At 46.6% G+C, this 18,292-nt stretch overlaps 1 protein-coding gene across 1 annotated transcript in view; it reads left to right on the top strand.

The window, feature by feature from the left end:
• The window catches only part of magi2a (membrane associated guanylate kinase, WW and PDZ domain containing 2a), a 115,233-nt gene that overhangs the window by 17,956 nt on the left and 78,985 nt on the right, over positions 1–18,292 (top strand). The window contains exon 2 of the mRNA XM_068755432.1: positions 17,706–17,822. Within this exon, the coding sequence (XP_068611533.1) occupies positions 17,706–17,822 (117 nt within the window). The remainder of the gene's footprint in view (positions 1–17,705; positions 17,823–18,292) is intronic.

Raw genomic sequence — 18,292 nt, 5'->3', positions numbered from 1 at the left:
TTTCATATTTCCCCTTCCCTTTCATCTGCGCGCTGACAAACGCTGAATATTGGAATAACAATTAGATTCTGTTCATTAATAACTGTCAGGGGACCTACATGGAAAAAACAAGCACTCGTGAAAATTAATTAGTCAATGTACTTCTGGTATGATAGTGAAAATGTGAAACTTTAATTAAAAGATCAGTCTTATAACGTGTGTTATAACGTGTTATAATAATGTACCAGACAGCGACCAATGAGATTACTTTCATTGTGAATTACTGATAGTTTTCACCCTTACCTGCTTGAAAATAGCGAAACTTGCTTTGTTTCTTTTTCTTTCTTTCCCCAAAGAGTTTCTGCTGCAGAGCTTTGATTTGACCCCAGAAAAAAAAAAGATTCAATTCAAGCTCATTTAGAGGGAAAATTGCAAATTTTAATTTGCAGATGAACTCAAGAAAACCTGCCATGTGAACGAGGAAGAGTGAATTTCCTTCTGAAATGCAGACAAGCAACTGTAGATGATGAATAAATATAATTAACTCAGATTCAGCCAATAGTTTGTGCCGTCGTCGTGTAGTAGTTAGCAATAAGGGGCTGCTATAATTAACATGCGCCGAACCAAAACCCATCAGCAGATGCAACAGTGAGCTGCAGAAGATGCGCTGTGTTGCTCTGAGTGGATTGACGCCTCCCGCATATCAACATTTTAGTATTTCCTGGTCAGTTATTAATAAAATTACAGGCAGTGTTTCTACAATTACTTATGGGATTCATTAGTAGATCATTTGCATTTCTTTCTATTTCCTTTTTTTTTTTCTCAAACTAACTTTTCTGACTTTTCTTTGTTTCAAGGAGATCAATCCTTGTAAAAAAGCAACAATTGCATGTTAATATGTATAAATATTAAACATGCACTTTTGCGGTGTGTGTTGCATGCTGGTGTACTGGATAGGAAAAAGGTTGTGGGTTTGAATCCAGACTTGGGGCACATTTGTCCACGTCTGCTTCCTGGTTCCACACATGGTCCAAAAGCAATATACGGGAGAACCACACCACCATTTCCTGTAGGTGTTAATGGTAGCCTGAAAGGTTGTTGATTGCCATGTCCCATGTGATGAACTTTGACCCGTCTAGGATGCACTCCAATCTCCTGGCCAGCATCAAACAGGATAGGCTCCACCCTCCCCACAAATGTGGAGACTTGAATGGATTCTGTGAGCTCATGTCGGGGTTTAGCGAATACCTGGATGAAGATGTGTGCGCTGAACTCGTAGCTTTTCCCTGCAGCCAACCAGCACAATGAATAATCTCACAGTGGCAAGGGCTATAGGACTATAGGGCGCTCGTTTGCGAGCTAATTGCGAGTGCAAACAGTCACGCGCTCAAACTCCTGACTGAAGTCGCAGCAGGTCATCCTGTCCGCCGTGGGCGTGTCCTGTAATTGTGTGTTCCCAGGGCAAGTGGCGTCCTCACTTTGTTCCGCAGGACGAGTCGATAGTTTAGGAGAAACCAGACGTGTTTCTCGGAGTAAGAGCCGCTGGTCCCCCCCCTTGCTGCATTTTGCAGACTGTGATTACCGTCTTCAGCGCCGGCCTTTATTATAAAGGACTCGAGAGGTAAGCCGCCAAGTAATGAGAAATGGACACAGGCTGGCTAAATGAAATGACCTTCCTAACAGTATGCTTGTACAAATTTACTCCTCTAAAATTCAGTCACAGCTCTGCGATTGGATCGCTTGTGGATTCAGATATAAAAAATTAAAAGAAGCTTTCAGTTTTGTCGTTGAGATTTGGAGGTTTTTGTGCCTCCTGATGTGAGACCCGTCTGGGCTGCTCAGACGATGCACATCCAGCCACCGCCTTCTCTCGGGGTTCCTTAGGAATCTTGGGTAATTTCTTTGGGTTTTTTTTGCAAACGTAATAATTAGTGTATTTTGCCATTTGATCTAATCCACAATGAAGTAATATAAAACCTGTTTTATGCATTAAGAGCTTCAGTTTAAAACCTGCTCAAAGTGTTTTTCTTTCCTTTGTAAGTGATTTACAGTGAGAAGAGAAATGTCTACGAATCGTTAGGCTGCTCTCCAAACTCTTTCAACAATTTTTCCACGCCATTGACAAATGTCTGCCGGTAGTTTTGTTGCTAGTTTGACGCCGCACTCGCTCATCTGCCCTTCAGCCATCAATCAGCATTTTCACAGTGAGTGGCTCTCGATATGTTGCACTCGCTCATCTTGTGTTTGAGCTTCTCGCTGGATCTCCATCGTCGGTCAGCCCCCCATAGATGGCAGTCTCGAGCCACCGCCGGTAGCCACCCCCCCCCCCCCCAGTTCTGCACGCACACACATGCATACACAACCTTTCCTGACAAAAGCAGGCACCTGCGTGTATAAAAGAGCCTTCACCTAAAAACTGAGAGGAAATGGGACGTGAAACGTGAATTCTTTTTGCCTCTTCGTCAGCGGCCAAAATCGGAGGCGAAGGGTGGTTTGGAGACTCGCATGAATTTTCCATCCTGATCTGATTGGTTGTCTTAACAGGAAGTGATGGTGACAGGCATCGCCAATCCCTGTGAGTATAGGCGACACATGCAGGCGTGGCGGTTGATTTTAATGTAACGGGATTTGCTTCATTCTATTGGGGGTGAAATGAGATGAAATTTCACTTTACAATCAATCAATAATGAGCCCAAACCCCATTTGTGAACCGTCGAGGAGTCCGTATAGTTAACAACAGATGGATAGTTAATGATTCCGTCAGCAGGGGGGGTTCTATTGATGGCTTCGTATAAAACTCATTATGAATTCTAAATGCTTGACGTATTTGTTTAATTATAATTTAATTTGTTTGTTTGCTTGTTTTAAGTCTCTCCAGTACTTCTGCAGGAACTTTACCGGCGCTTCCTTCTGTTTAAGCCTTTTTCTAACTCCATCACAAGAAGCTGCCATGACGGGTTGTTGTGTGTGTGTGTGTGTGAGCGCCGTGTGCGGGGTTGAATGGGACTGGGCGTCGCTCCTGTCTGCCCCGAGCCGGCCCGGCTCTCTCCTCTTCCCTGCCCGCTGAAGCTGAAAATAGGACGAGGGGCTGCAGGCGCTCTGCTCACAAGCTCGCCGGCGGAGCGCAACGCTGGACAACTTTGGCTCTCCAACGTAACAAGACACTTCACAATAGACGTGCGTTGCCCTCTGATGTAAAAATGATGCACTGAGCACTCGATATCTGTGTCAACCGGAAAGCAACAGCTGAAAGCTGAAGAGAAGACGAGGGCCACTGCAGTTTGCAGAGACGGCTGTAGTTCATGGTTTGGGTTTATTATGCTAGCGGTGGCTAATGTAGCCTCCGATCAGTATCCTCAAGCAGAAGAAAAGGACTGGGCTTCCTTGTTCCTAACGATCTGTCTCCATGGTCGACATTTGACCTCAGCGGCGTCGCTTGAGGCAGCTTAGCAGACAGGTCACGGGAGGCTTCATGTACACTTAGGCTTGTTCTTTTAAAGAGCTCTGAACAAACTTTGATGTGTAAAATTGGCACGACTCCCTTTTAATAACGATAAGAGATTGGGGGGGAAATAAAATCCCCAAATTGGACACTGTCCAAATAACACAGCTACAGTTCCAGCGGCTTTAACGGGACAAAAGCATGCAGCAGCCGGCCCGGGGGGGGGGGAGTCAGGGGAAATGGGTTCTAGAGGTTAACGATGCAGCCCCCCCCCTAAATTGATTTCGGTTTTTGTTTGCTGAGCTTTAAAGTGATTATTTTCTACGAGTTGTCTTAGTGCGTCTCCGCGTGTACTCGGCTCCCTGGCGGAAGGTTACATCTTATTAACGCGGAACGGCGCTCATCCCGATGCCGACGATTTTCATCAAATAGCAATTTGTGAGCATTGTCACATGTCAGACGGTGTTTTTTTTTGTTGTGTGGCAGAATGTGTCGCGCTGTAGCCACAATACCGTGACAGATCGGGCGGCTGATCCCGGCACAAAAGACTCCCTCTCTCCCGGTTCCTCTCTTTGATTTTCTATAGCTTTCCCTCCACGAGCGTATATTCTCCTCATTTATCATCCCGTGCTTGGAACGCATGAACTCGGCTCGAGTCGCGCTAATTAACACGTTAGCTTGGACTGCGTTCCTTCAGATCCTCAAGCTAATGACACCTGCGGGTTCCGCTGGCGATAGCAAAGCGTATCAAAGCAGCAGCAGACTCTCGGCCCATTGGATAATTAGATGGATCGTTCGATTGGAGGAAGACTGATCGGCTGAAATAAAGGATGGCGTTATCGCCTCCATGTCAGTGTTTAAAGTCGATCGGTTCTGCCTTTGACTTTGGAGCGTTGGTGAGGGATGATCTCAAACATTGATTGCATCCACCCTTGATGGATTCCCTGTCATGACACTGCCGTCCATTTTGCCATGCTGCTAACATGCTAACGACAATGGGGGTGGGGGGGGGGGTTGGGGTTTATGTGAATTGAAATGGAATTGAACATTCCGAGGCTTTGAACTAACATTTTTTGATTTTGCCTGTTGATGCATTAGAATCTTGTTCTTTTCAATGCGTAAGTTCAGAAGATCTGAATATCTGTATGCCCCCCCCCCCACACACACACATCAAGCCATAAATGAATCATCTCGCTCTCATCCATGCATGTCCCTCGACTTGGTTTGTTTGCTTTGTTTCTGCTGGCTCTGAGCGAGCCTCCTACCGATAGTCGTACCTCACACGACTGATACGAGAGGAGATCAATTAGGCAAAGACGCGATGATGGCGTGGCAGCGCATCAATATTTATTTCATCTGCACATAAATGAGATTGGGTTTTAGGGAGCTATTTGCTGATGAGAAGTCTCCCTCGCCAGAGTTTTCTGCCAATGCGACTGTTGCTATGACGTGGAGGGGCAGGGGGGGCGAGACGGGAAGGACAGGGGGAGAACCGAGGTGCGAGGAGGTTTTTGTTCTCGATGAGGCGGCTCAATTTGTTCAGTAGTTTAGGATTAATTTTTATTTGTGACGATCTGTAAACAGTTCAGAAAAAGAGAGACTAATTCCGAGAGGTCGTGGGGTCAATTCCTGGCGGCTCTCTGGCTCAGGAGCTGGAAGTCATATCAATGGGAGCCTGACATTGATGCTGATGAACCGTGGAGTAAGAAGTCACGTCCACGGGCAGCTCCGGGCTGGAGACTCAACAGCAGGTCATGCTGTGTGTTCCCCCCTTTCCTCTGGGCTGCAGCCACAGCCAGTGGGGGGGGGGGTGTCAACAAGACTTGATGGATTTCTGTCCCTGCCTGAGACCAAAAGAGGAGGCGAGGAGGGGGGGGGACTTTCAGCGGGAGATGTGCACAAATCAGTTGATGGAGCTGTATGTGGAAGTTTGAGCCTTTAGCTTCTTGAATTACAAGAGCCGGCATGCGGCAGCGATGCGACGTGACGGGTGGAATTTCTCCTGGTGACGAAGAGGAACGAAAAGAAAAAAAAAATCTGCAAGGTTCAAAGGGATACCTTTAGAGTTGTTTTATTTGAAGGACGGTATCAAGGTCGGCAAAAAGTGTGGCATCTAGCCTTTGTAAGAGAGGCTGCATCAGATGACCAATCAAATAAGAAGATTACTTAAACCGGACTTCAGCTCTGAATCATCCCAGTGTGCCGGCGAAAAGGAACCTGATGTGGTGTCCAGGAAGAGGTGTCTGGGTCTGGGACGATGGTGCAGTCTGAGTTGGTTGTTCTCTGTCCTTTTGGAACCGTCTCCAGGCTTTACGCTACCCTTTTATTTTATCTTTGTCTTTCTTTGAGTGGTCCGACAGGGACGCCCTTTTCATGAAAACACTTTATAGAGACAGAGACTGTGAAGAATTGGGAGAAATGCAGGAGTATTTCTCTTTTCATCAGATGCGCTGTAGTCGCTTTCCTTCGCGGCCCCTTTTCTGGAGCTAAAACTCATCCTTGAGTAATGGGGCGAAAATTTAATGTGCTTTTTTTCCCCCTTAAACAAATAGTGAGGTTCAGTCTTTTGTCTTCATTTCCAGATGATTGCATCGAGCTGACCGCTGCTGAAAAGGCAATTAACCTCCCCTCACGAGCAGAAAAATCCATTGAGATGAATTGCCATTATTAGACAAATAGCCTTAAATGAATCTGTTTAAGTGTTGATTATTTTCCATCACTCTCGCTCCATTTGAGGGAATTTCAGGTAATCAGAACACCCCCCCACATAATTATAACCTACCCCCCCCCCCCTGCAGGTTTTTTGGGTGTTTTTTTTACATGGCCTTTCACACTTAGTAAATCATGAGACTAATTACACTAATGAATGTTTCCATTCACTTGCCTTGTATTTAAAAAGTGATGGGCGCACTAGAAATGTGAGAAGTGAACAGGTATCCAAAGGAAATAAACGTGCCGTCCCAAACGCGCTTGTGCTGGCTGATGTGTTTTCCATCAGTGAATGTCCGTGTCCAGTTCTTCTATTTCGTGTTTTGGCTGAATACAGGATATCACCGCTTTCAACCTCTGGTTCTTTGCCCCCAGAACACTAAGAACAAAAAACAAAAAAAAATACAAATGGCCTTAGACAAACATGAAAATGACATAAATAGGATTTGGGAGGTGGAAACGAAAGAGACGGCGAAGCCTCTGTCTGATATGGTGATTTGACTCCGGCACGAGGGCAAGGGGTCACGATTGTTTTAACTTAAGATACACAGAGCTGTGAGTCTGGGCTGTGAGTCACACGCAGCAGCAGCACAGCCTGCGATGAAAGTGTGTCCGGAGGGGCGACGTGGGAGAGTTGGAAAGGGTCGGCCGGTTGCACTTTTGTGGCTAAGCTGATGGGGTTGACACGGATTAGCCAGTGGTAGCTTTGCTCACATGCGGGCAAAAGCTATCCAGTGATAAAAGTCCGTTTGATCAGATTTTAAGAATGAGCTGCTGGTCCTAAAGGCAATCGCTCAAAGAGGCATATAGAGATAAAAAAAAAAAAAAAAAGATACAATGGAATGATTCATGAGGTTTGATCCAGTGGATCAACCATGTTATTGCAGCTCATAGCGTTCAACAGAGCTTAAATGCCGAAAAGAGAACTTGCAATATTTTCTCTTTATGAAGATAAATATTTGTGAGTTAAGCTCAATGAACTGAAGCAAAAAAAAAAAAAAAACTCTGAAAGAACTTCTCCAATGCCTCCTATAGTCTAACAAGATCCAAAACCGTATTCTTAAATGTCAAAGATGTATCTGTGGTGATTCTCAGTCATCCAGATGTAATTAAAAATGATGTAAAACAGAAACGAGAGCTGCTGGAAGACTTGAGACATAATCGTATCCAAATGATACTGTAAATGCTGCGCATATAATCACCATATAAATATCACGCTGTTGTACTCCAAACCAAACCGTTGCCTGTAATTAAACATGCAGCGCTGCATTAGCGTTTGTTGTTGGGCAGGAAGTGAATCAAAAAAATAATAATGGCGCTGATGAGGGAAACAAACAACTCGGCTCCAAGAGACCCGAGTATAGTCAGCGTGGTCGGGGTGACAACGGTTCGACGACAGGTGACCCTTTCCACTGCGTTGACACCCCCCCCCTCCAAAAAAAAAAAGATCTTTTAGGTTTTTGTATGCACTAAAATCACAAAAAAAACGAACAAAGTAGCTCAATAAAGGAGTCGGGTTAAGACAAATTGAACATTTTCATTTATATGTAAATTAGCAGCAGGTGATTTGCATTGATGCATCAAACTGTGCAGGTGACCTTTTACTCGGGACGAGACGCTAGGTGCTGAATAATGCACCGCATGCATGCAGGCCTTCTGAAAGCTACCCTGGGCTGGTTGAGTGGTCCCTGCTCGACAGCGGAGAGCTGCAGATGGATTCGTGTTGAAATCCTGTCGAGATCCGACCTGACAAGGGTCCCTTTTGGCTTTGGATTGCGTCAGTTGAGCTCCACGCACTGCACCTCCCATTCTGCATGCACTACAAACGTTCTGCAGCTCGTGTTGGCTGGTGTGTGTGTGTGTGTGTGCGCGTGTGTGTGTGCGCGTGTGTCTGGGGCAGCACCGTTCTCTTCCAACATGTTTGTTTATCCATTAAAGGCTTTAAGCTTGGGGATGTTAACTCAGAAGAAGCTTCTCGGTTCTCGGTAAGGCTGCGGATCTGGTGCGGAGCCGCCACCTGTAATTGGGCAAAGGAGGCCTGTGATTGGCTGTGTGTGGCGGCTATTTTGACAGCACAGGTTGTGACGAGGTGTGCGCGAGTCAGAAGAGAAAGCCCTGTCGGTGGGGGGGCGCCTTGATGGATTACTTTCAGCTCTTGTAAAACGCATGTGTGTGTGTGTGTGTGTGTGCGCTCCTGCAGCATCATCGCTTTAACACTCGACTTCGAGCCGCTATTGCATTAGCATTTCCCCTCTGAGCCCCGCGTTGTCACAGTTCATTAAAACACAATTGAGAGAGGAATATTCAGGAGCTCTCTTTGCCACACCGCTTTTGCTATTTACATTCGCTAAACAAACATTTACATAGAACAACCTTCTCGGCTCGCTGTGCGAAACACACGCCAGCGACTTTGCACAGACGCCACATATTGTCTCCCATAATTCATCTCTGCCAGTGCAAATAAAAAAGGTATCCAGGCAGAGCGGCGTGATTCAACCAGCAAATGTTTTTTTTTTTTAATCTCTCTTCCATCAGCCTCTTATTGGCTCCGCTGCCGAGCTCAGCAGATCGGAGCTATCCGGGCTCTGATTGAGTTAGCGCAGTTAAATTTGCTCCCGGCAAGGTGGAATGGGAACTGTTGCGTGACGGTGGCACGGAGGCGTGGCCAGGTGGCGGTCACCGGGGCTGACCCACTCATTTCCTTCGTTCGTGTCACAGTTAACGTGACTTCAGCTCATCGTTTGGTTCAAGTCGAGGGAGGCGTGAGATTCTAGACCAGGAACTCTGCAATCTGCAATCAGGCCTCCATTGGTTAAATACGTGTCACCATGGTGGGGGGGGGGGGGGGCTATGTTGTTAGTGGCATCTGTTTTTATTTTTCTGTTTGTTTGTGTGAAGGGAAACATGAAGCGAGCGCACATTTCAGGGAGGATCTGGATGATTGGGCGATTCCAGGAAATGTTTCCACTCGTTGACATTTTTTTTCATGATGCTTTATTTTAATTTAATTGTGGCTAAATGACTTTACAACTTACAATAAAACTGCTCAAGGATGGTGAAATGTGGTTTATTTATGTGTTTGTTTGCTTCACAATTTTACTTCCGCCATAGAAACCATTGCTTTCGTCTGCATCTGTTCCGACGTCCGCCGTGGTCGCCCCACTCATGCTGTGGATATGCTGATCATCAGACTGTTGGGTCTTCGGTGATTGCCCTTCTCGTTAATCAATAGTTCTTTTTTTGTGCAATTTATTTTCTCAACATCTGAGAGATGCTGCATCATTTTGGTATCGGATTAATGTCTTAAATTGACATTAGAAAATGCAATAATTCCCTTTATAGCTTGAAATATACCCTTCTCCTATCTCCTGTATTGATTTTTTGCATAGCTCAGTAGCGCTGAATCATTGGATGATTACTGATTACTGGACGCAGGCCCTTTAAATTCAATCCCAAATAAGAAACTAAATATTGATCTCGACCAGCTCCTCCCTCTCCATCATCCTTTCTTTATCCTTTCTTTGTCTCGCTTTTTCTTCCTATTTACTCGACACTAATCATCAAACAAATCTTCTTTCATTCATCGGGAGTCTAATTGATTATCACAAATACCGCTGACTCGTATTGAGGCTCGGTGAACTCAAGGTCCTTTAAAGGGTGTCTGTTTATGTAGCCGGTCAATATTTTCCCCAGGAATCCATGTACACGAGATGGGAATGCTAAAATGTATTAAGACATTGTGCCGGATTGACTTGGTCTGTGTCTCTGCACATGCCCGAAAGCCTCAGTCTCAGCAGCGATGGATGTCTTTGTCGCTTCACACTGTCACAGCGTTGTGGACAGACGGTTCGACAGTAGCCGGGTCCTCGTCATGTTGCAGCGCTGAGCTCGGTGACATTAAGCGTGTCGAGGGGCGTACTCTTCCAGCGGCGAGCTGAGGTTTGGCTATTTCACACTCCCTTGGACTTCAAAGCCGTCGCATGGGAGCAGCTTCAATGTCAGCCGTCTCTCCATCTCTAAAAGGACACCCCCATGACGGGCTGCATCCCCTCCCTCCTGAAATCACCTTATCCTTGCCTCCTCCTGCAGCGCCCCCACCTGCTATTTTCCCCATTATTCCTTCATGCGTCTTTATCGAACAGGTTGTACCGAAAGCAAGACGAAGACGATGGACACTTCTCATCTGGGGAAGGTTGTTTTTTTATATATATATAAATTCCATTCTACGTTATTCCTCCATTCTGGAGTCTGCAGTGCTGCTCATTCCTTCAAATGCGGCGGGGGGGGGGGTTCTGCTGTAATAATTGTCGTGATTGAACTTAACACTCAAAAACCCAGAAAGTGGGAACATCAACATCTGAGAGCGCCACTGAAGACGGCGCTTGGTGCCGCGGAGACGGCTTGCAGTGCTATTTGATGAACTGCTTTAGCTGGTAAGCTAACAGCTGGCGTTCTGCCGCGCACATGTTCAATAGGCGGCCTGTGGGCCAAATGCGGCCCCCCTTTAACAACCTCTCTACAGCCTTTTGATAATTTCTTCTTCTTTTTTTTTTAGAAGACTAATTAGTTCATTCATTACTTAAGGCTGTTATTGAGCGCATAGATATTTCATTAAAAGGTTTTGACCCAGACTGCTAATGCAGGAGGGAGTTCGAGGAGTCAAACTGGATATCTACACGTTGACTTTTTTTGTTCCAACTGAGGATTTAAAGTACAAAAAAAAATGTTAGGCGCTGATACCAAGACACCAAACTGGTGTCGATTAAAAAATAAAGGCGTACAATGTGCTGAGAGAGAGCATTTAACTTACAGGGTACCTTCTGGGCTTTTGGTGTAAGTAACAAATAGAGAAAATAGCTTTTTGAAATTGGTCCAGCATCGAGTGAAGGTGCTGCCGCTGCCATCCGACAACTGAAAATGTGATCTTTTTTTGGCTCAATTGCACACTGGCAAAGCAAATCCACTACGTGTGCTTTTTTCTTTTTGACCTGACTGGCTGAGATTGTTATCATGAGGAATGAAACGCACTTCTTTACGTTTCGCTTGCTGTTTGCTTTTAAGCGCCGCTCAAAAGAGAAGTCACTTTGTCCTTTTCCCGAGGGTCGTTTGAGGGAAAAGCCGTCGTTGAAATTGCGACTGAGGGTTGTAGAGGCAAGGGGATAGACTTTGACGTCGGAGTACAACAGCAATGTTATGGCAGAGTACTGAACTGATCTCAGCAGAGAAGAGGGAGGCCTTTACATTTTAGGGTTTGCCCGTATTTTATTTGATTGAGGATTGAGATCTCCTAAAATGTGCCGAGATGACGTGTACGTGTAATAAAACGAAACATTTTATTACACGTACTTCGCGCTCAATGTCGAAACTGATTTTCGTCTTCTGCCATGGAAAGAGAGGAGAGAGGAAGAATAAACTATAGCTGAGCTTCTGCAGAGCCTGATCAATGGCCGTGATCTAATGATGCATCCATTGGATGTTTTTTTTTTGTTTCCTCTGAGGTGTTATTGGATCAGAAGTAGATTTCTATCTGTTTTCCCTGACGTGTAAAAGATTTCTGCTGAGCTGGGATAATGTTTTATGTCTCTTTCTCTTTTTTTTATGGTCCGATTGTTGTTGCCACTGTTTCGTGAAGCAGCACAGCTCAATTGTGGCCCGGTCGTTTCCAAGCCTGACCTCCCAGAGCCACTGACGCAAGATGTAGTTGGAGAATCCTCTTTAAAAAAAAACCCCCATACAAGTCAAACAAGCAAAAGGGAGGAACAATGTTCTGAGATGGGACGATGGGGAAAATGCGACGGAAATTAATCAGAGGAGAGGAATTAGAGAGCAACGTTCCAACAGACTGGGTTTTCGGGTTTGCTTCTTTATGATGCATTCCTAACTGCAGTTATTTCTGGACATTGGGCCAGTGGAACGGCGCATTGTAGCAATTCATATCGTAGATTGAGAAATTGTTGGTCCAATAACAGAAACAAATTAAAGCTAATAAATAAATAGAGCCGATTATGTGAACTGTAATTACTTGTATTGATTTTTACCAGGGGCAGCATCAACACACTTAAATGCAGTAGATGGTATCGGCGCTTAAACTTGGTTTATAATCTCCCAGCGAGGAAGACGAGGTGGGATTTTTCACTCGTGTCATCAAACTGCTGCATTTGAGTAGGGCAAGACATTTCATTGCCATTTTTTTTTTTTACAGTTGACAGTGGATGTCGAGGGTGAGAGAGGTGGGAAAAAGTATATGCAGTCAGAAGGTATAAAAGAAAACCAAATAGAATAGACAGTGACGGTGTTTCAGCCAAAGCGCAGTGGCTGAAATGAATTCTACCGGATGAGTGCAGGTTGGGATTTATGTCAGGTGTGGCCTCTGTTTCAGCTCCACACTCTCCAAACCCTGCCCCGTGTGCTCCATCTCCCCAGGAGCAGATTCTTATTGAGGTGTAAAACAAGTCTTTCTCGTGGGTGATATACCCGAGTCACAACCGGGTGTTAAAGTACTTCAACAGCAGCCGGTGTAGCTTCTAGGCAAGACCGTCAGTCATTTAGTGCTAGGCAGCCAGATTGAGTTTTCTCCGCTTGGGTAAAAGTCGGATGCCTGATGCCTGATGTCAAATCCTCATACGATGAGAGCAGATAAAGGCGCCATTAAGGATCAATAATCAGCCTATGAAAGGAGCATATCTGCGCATACTGATAAGCCTCGCGTTCCTTTAGCTCATTTTACTACATATACAGGTGGGCCTGTTATCATCGCAGCAGGAATTCTTTCCTTACCTACTATCTAATCAGAAGGGCCAGCTTTAGCTTCAAATTCAATATTGCGATTCAAGTAATGGCGATTTTGGCCGAAAGTATGGAATAAATCCACGTTTGCTTTTCTACAAAATGCAGAACCCAGAGCTGCGAGCATTCATTCAGTCATTCATTCATTCATTCATCGATGCTGCAGTTGGTGGCTGCTGCTTTTTTTTTTTTTTTATGCAAAATCAGGTTCAGTTGAAGTTCAGCCAAAATTTGGCAAAATAAACGTGCCAAATAGCCATTTAAAACCTGACATAGTGTCCTGACAGTCCTCTTCCTACACGTATTCACCTTTGCACGGTGTTTGGAACAAAGGCAACTTGATATCAGGATGCATGCACGATAGAGAAAGTAAGATTTATCGGCGGGTGCCTGAAAACGTGTAATTGGATCGGTCCTTATCCAACAGCTAATATGGAGCCATATGTGTTTGAATGCGAGGCAGGGTCACAAATGTGAGGTACCGCCCCCCCCCCCCCCCCTCCCGTGCTGTTCCCCATCAATCCTCTGCTTAGCCTGGTCACTGGAAGGCATGGCGGACGTGAAGGGCATTTTCCATTTCCTGCTCTCGCACCGCTATCAGCATCCCATTCCCAGGACAGAGCGGACCGAGCCTCCGCTGCTGGCAGACGTGATCGCACACAAGCAGGCAGCCGGTGAGCTGAATGCATTTCCATGGAAATGGGCGAGCTGGGGATGGTCAGCGGAAAGCAACAGAAGGACGCTGTGCCTCGTAATCACCTGTGGGATTTGGAGAGCTGGAGAGACGCTGTTGATGTGTTTTCAGGCTGGATACGCTGTACTTTCAGAAAATGAGTCCAATTTCTTAAGACACGAGTAATGGGCACGTTTTTCCTGCTTTGAAAAGGTTTCGTGGCACGAATGCAAAACGGGATTCCGAGCTGGTGGTGCACATTTGATTTCAAAAAGTGAGGAGTTTATTTTGCATAAAATTTTACTCTGAAATTTAAATCAATGACTTAATCTTTTACTTTTAGGAATTAGGGGAGAAAGATGAATGACATTCGACAGTAGATTGCCGTTTGCACATCCAACTGTTGCTCACTGTGCAGTTTGCTATACATGCTGTATCTTTGGCTGTAGCTATAGCTATGCTAGCTCGGTCAGTACTAATGGACTTATTGCAGACTGAACTGTCCCTTGACCCTGACCTTGTATCACCAGGGGACGTCAAGGCCATGACAATCGGCACAACTGGGTTCAGCGGCCTTGTTGTGCCAGGCGGGTACCGAACGAGGCCTCCGAGATGAGCCGAGGCCTGATTGATGACAGGGATTACAGTCCGGAGGTGATTTAAAGCAGCTTCCAAACAGGGCGATAATTCCAGGGATGAGACGAGATGAGCGGCAGAGACGAATAGAGAAAAATAAAATACAATGAAATGAGTTGTTCTAATGTCTAGCGTGGGCGTAAATCCATTTATGAGCTGATGTTCATGGATTCCAGCGCTTTTGCAGCAGAGTTGGCATCATATATGTTCACTGAAGACTAATCAACAGAGCACTGTTGTGTGTGTGTGTGTGTGCGCGCGCACGTGCATCTTGTGAAACTGGCACAGTTTTAAGCCCATCGTGATCTTTTAATTAGTCTGATTATCCAAACAGCTGCTGGAAGCTCCCTCTGACTTTAGTGTTCACACAAACGCACACACACACGCACACACACACACACACACACACAGTGATAACACCACATATGGGACTGCCTACGGTTGCCCTCAAAGCGGGGTGTGATAAATACTGGCAGCGTGGATTTGATGCTGCTGCTCCGAGCTCTGGCTGTCAGCACAAGCTCCATGCTGGATTTTTCTTGATAGACTTTTCAGACTTTTGCCCGAGACTTTGAAGAGTTGCTTCTCTCAGTATCACTGAAGCCTTTGTGTAACATTTCAACCTGCTTTTATACGCGTTTGTTATTGAACTTGCCAGCTTTCGTCCTCTGTGCTCACTTTGCCTGCGTGAACTACAATGTAGTCTTTTCTGATCTCTTGAAGCTAACTGCTAACCATTCACCGGCGTGAAGCTGCGGTTTCCCTGTGAGCTCCACCAGTTTGTGACGGGGTATGAAGCAGTTAGCTGCGATAGCACCTCTGCCCCCCCCCCAGGTGCAGGTGCACTCTTGTACATGGCTCTCCACTTGTTCTTCTTCTCTCCTGGCCTCCCAGCGGATTAGCGCGACACCTGCTGAGCGTAAATGGTGGATCAGAGCGGCGATGACTCCCGTTCACCCATATGTATAGTGCGACTCCAAACATGCTAGCAATGCCTTCTTAGCTTGGCGAGGATGAGCGCTTTTTATCTCATTTGGTCTCTGGTGACTTTCCTCAAGGTCAAAGTGGAAATAACGACTGAATAATGAGAGGAAATTCTTTTATGTTCTGCAGCATGGGTGGATTTTCCCGACGTACTGCCAGTCCACAGCCTACACGGTTTCCTGTTTCTCCGTCTTGCTCCGTCTTTTGTGCACATTTCCTCACCAGCGTTGTAACAGATCAGTCATGCTATTATAGTAGCACCGTCAGGGCTGCAGCGACTAATGAGGAACAACCTCGAGGGAAAAAACAAGCGATAAAAAAGGGCATCACATCGGTTTAAATGGCCGCCTTCAACCTCATGTACGTCACTGATTCCAGGCCAGCGGTGCTGCCGCGAGAATTGGACTCTTGTGCGGCTGTATGCACATAAACACACACACACAAGCGCACAATCTATTTTTGGACATGTGGCCAAATACTGGGCCACATTGAGGGGAGCTGCAGTCTCCAGTCTGCTTCTCAAGGGTGATGAAAAGAGCCTCATTATTCTGATTCATTTCTTCATCTCTGATCGAATGCATAATTGATTATTTTGTCAAGCAACAGAAAATAATACAAATATATATATTTTTTTTAACAATTAACAATTCTTCTGGTGTAGTCTGGTATAGAACACATAAACGCTGAAATTATTCTGCTCCATTTCTTTGTCGCAACCTGTGAAGTGGGTTTTGAAAATGAAAGCATGTGCAGTAAATGATTTCATGGCCGGAATGGACAAAACACACAGTCAACAAGTCAAATTACAACGGCCATGTGGATGCTTTAAGGAGGGGGGGGGGGTGTAATATGGCAAGGGATGCTTCTGATGTGAGAGACATGTTAAACAGATGCAGTTCCCTGTGCCGCAGACAGGGGGCGTTGTTTGACTTGGGAAGCGGGGTCTGTGTACGATAGATTCTCATCACCAGAGCCACGCTTCAACGGGCACTCTCCCTCTCTTACACACGTCCCCCCATCCCTCTCTCTCTCCCTCTCTCGCTCGCTCTCTCGCTCTCACACGCTCATTCTTCTGCGCTCCTCTTTTTCGTCTCTCCACCGTGGGGTTGCAGATGGAGGTTATTCGCATCCTTGGCTGACCGGCAGATCGGGGGGCAAACTGAGACAGAGTTGCGGACCAGAGGGATTGGACAGCGAAGGGTTGAGGGGGGGAGGGGGGGGGGAGCGATTCCATCAGGAAAGATCCAGCAGAAGATTTCCCCCGCAGAGATTATTTGCATACAGGCTGCACAACCGCTGTCCACACAAGAGGTGCTATTTAATGTGTGTGTGTGTGTCTGCTCACCATGGCTTTGTTTCTTTTCTCATGCGAATGTGAATTGGCCGGTGGCGGTTGTTCCGATGGAGCCGCTCTCGTTCGGGTTTGGCTCCGCTCTGACCGATCGGTCGCACGTCGCTGCTTGTGCGGTTCTCCAGAACGCCGTAGGACCCAGAATGTGCTGAAGAAAACTTCCCATCTGGGTTGTTCTTGAATCCATCTGTCATTCGTGCCTTCTGAGCGTTCTTGTAGTTTGTTGCGTGTACGCCAACTGCTGACACACACGTGCTGGGGATGTGCGGTCTTCTCGTATATCATGCTTGGAAGCCACGGTCTCGGGATCACAGGGAAAAAGAGGGGGGGGGGGGGGTGCTGTGTGGGCACCGGGCCAATTTGCTGTTTAGCAGAGGATGCTGAAGGTTGGATGAATGTGTACCCGCTCCATCTGCCTGTTTTCCATACGGAGGAGTCACAACAAGTGCGTTGCTTAAAGCATCGCCCTGAGGAATCCCTTAAGTAACGTCAGCAGAGCCCCCACCCAGCCAGTTTCTCTCTTCGGCGCTTTCCTCCCTCCATTTCTAACGTGAATGTGTGGAACTGAGATGGAGTATTTGTTTGGGAACAAGGGGTGGAGTTCGCCCCCCCCCCCACCCCGCCTTCCTCCCTCCCGGTGGGGTCTGCCCTTGCCTTCCATCCCTCTTATCCGCTGTTTCCTCCATCACTTTTCTTTTTTTTTTTTTATCTTCTGTGCCGCTGAACCAGCAAGATCTACTGGTTCAATGTGGAAATATACTCACGTGGATGGGGGGTGGGGGGGGATGAAAGTGAAAACAGCCCCCCCCACCCCAGGGAAGAAAGTGAGTGATTTATGTGTAGGCATTTCTCCACACGTGTTTGGCCACCGCCCCAATGAGCACCCCCCCCCCCCCCCCGTCATGGCTGTTATTGCTGCGTTTGTTTCGAGGGATTGTTTACCGTGGTTTTCAGGGTCGTTCATCTCTGCAGTGTTTCGAAGTTTTAGAATTTGCACAGAATCGTCCTGGATAATTGTCAAACACATCAACCAACTCTTACGGGGGGGGGGGGGGGGACTGCACAGCCTCCCGCGCCAGACTGATTGATTTGACGGAAGGAGGACTCGGTCTGATCACTCATCCTTGCCCCTTGTGTTCCTCCAGGGGGCGTGATAGACCAGGACCTGCGCCGCTACCTCAACCTGCGTTTCCAGAAAGGCTCGGTGGACCACGAGCTGCAGCAGATCATCCGGGACAACCTCTACCTCCGCACCGTCCCCTGTGAGTCTCCTCGTCCTCGTCCTCGTCCTCGTCCCCCTCCTCACACCTCATCGACTGAATTGCTGTTGGCATTTTTCGCTCGCACATTAAACGACAAATTGGGGTGTCCGATTTGTCTTTTAGCAAAAGTAATGCTGAAATATTATGTTATATTATGGGATGTGAGCAACACTGAACGCAGATAGCCCCGTGTAAACATCCCCGCTTAGAGTCGAGCTCCGTGAGCACTGGATTCTGCATTTCCCATAATGCAATCTGTTCTCTCTTCGCCTGTCGAGCTTTTTAACTTTATGTTACATAGCTTCAGTGTCGATCACAAGCAGGTATGATGACATCACTGTGGTCTCCCCCCCTCCCTGTGTCAGTTCATTATTCCCAGAGTTGGTAGTTCGACCGCAGCCTGGATATCATGAGAGGTTGAGCCGTTAGCATCTGCTTGATTCTATACACGACAGCTGGGGGGAGGGGAA

Source organism: Brachionichthys hirsutus, chromosome 22, assembly GCF_040956055.1.
Source record: "Brachionichthys hirsutus isolate HB-005 chromosome 22, CSIRO-AGI_Bhir_v1, whole genome shotgun sequence".
In the NCBI taxonomy this organism is placed as follows: Eukaryota; Metazoa; Chordata; class Actinopteri; order Lophiiformes; family Brachionichthyidae; genus Brachionichthys; species Brachionichthys hirsutus.
This window is presented reverse-complemented; position numbering and strand designations above follow the sequence as displayed.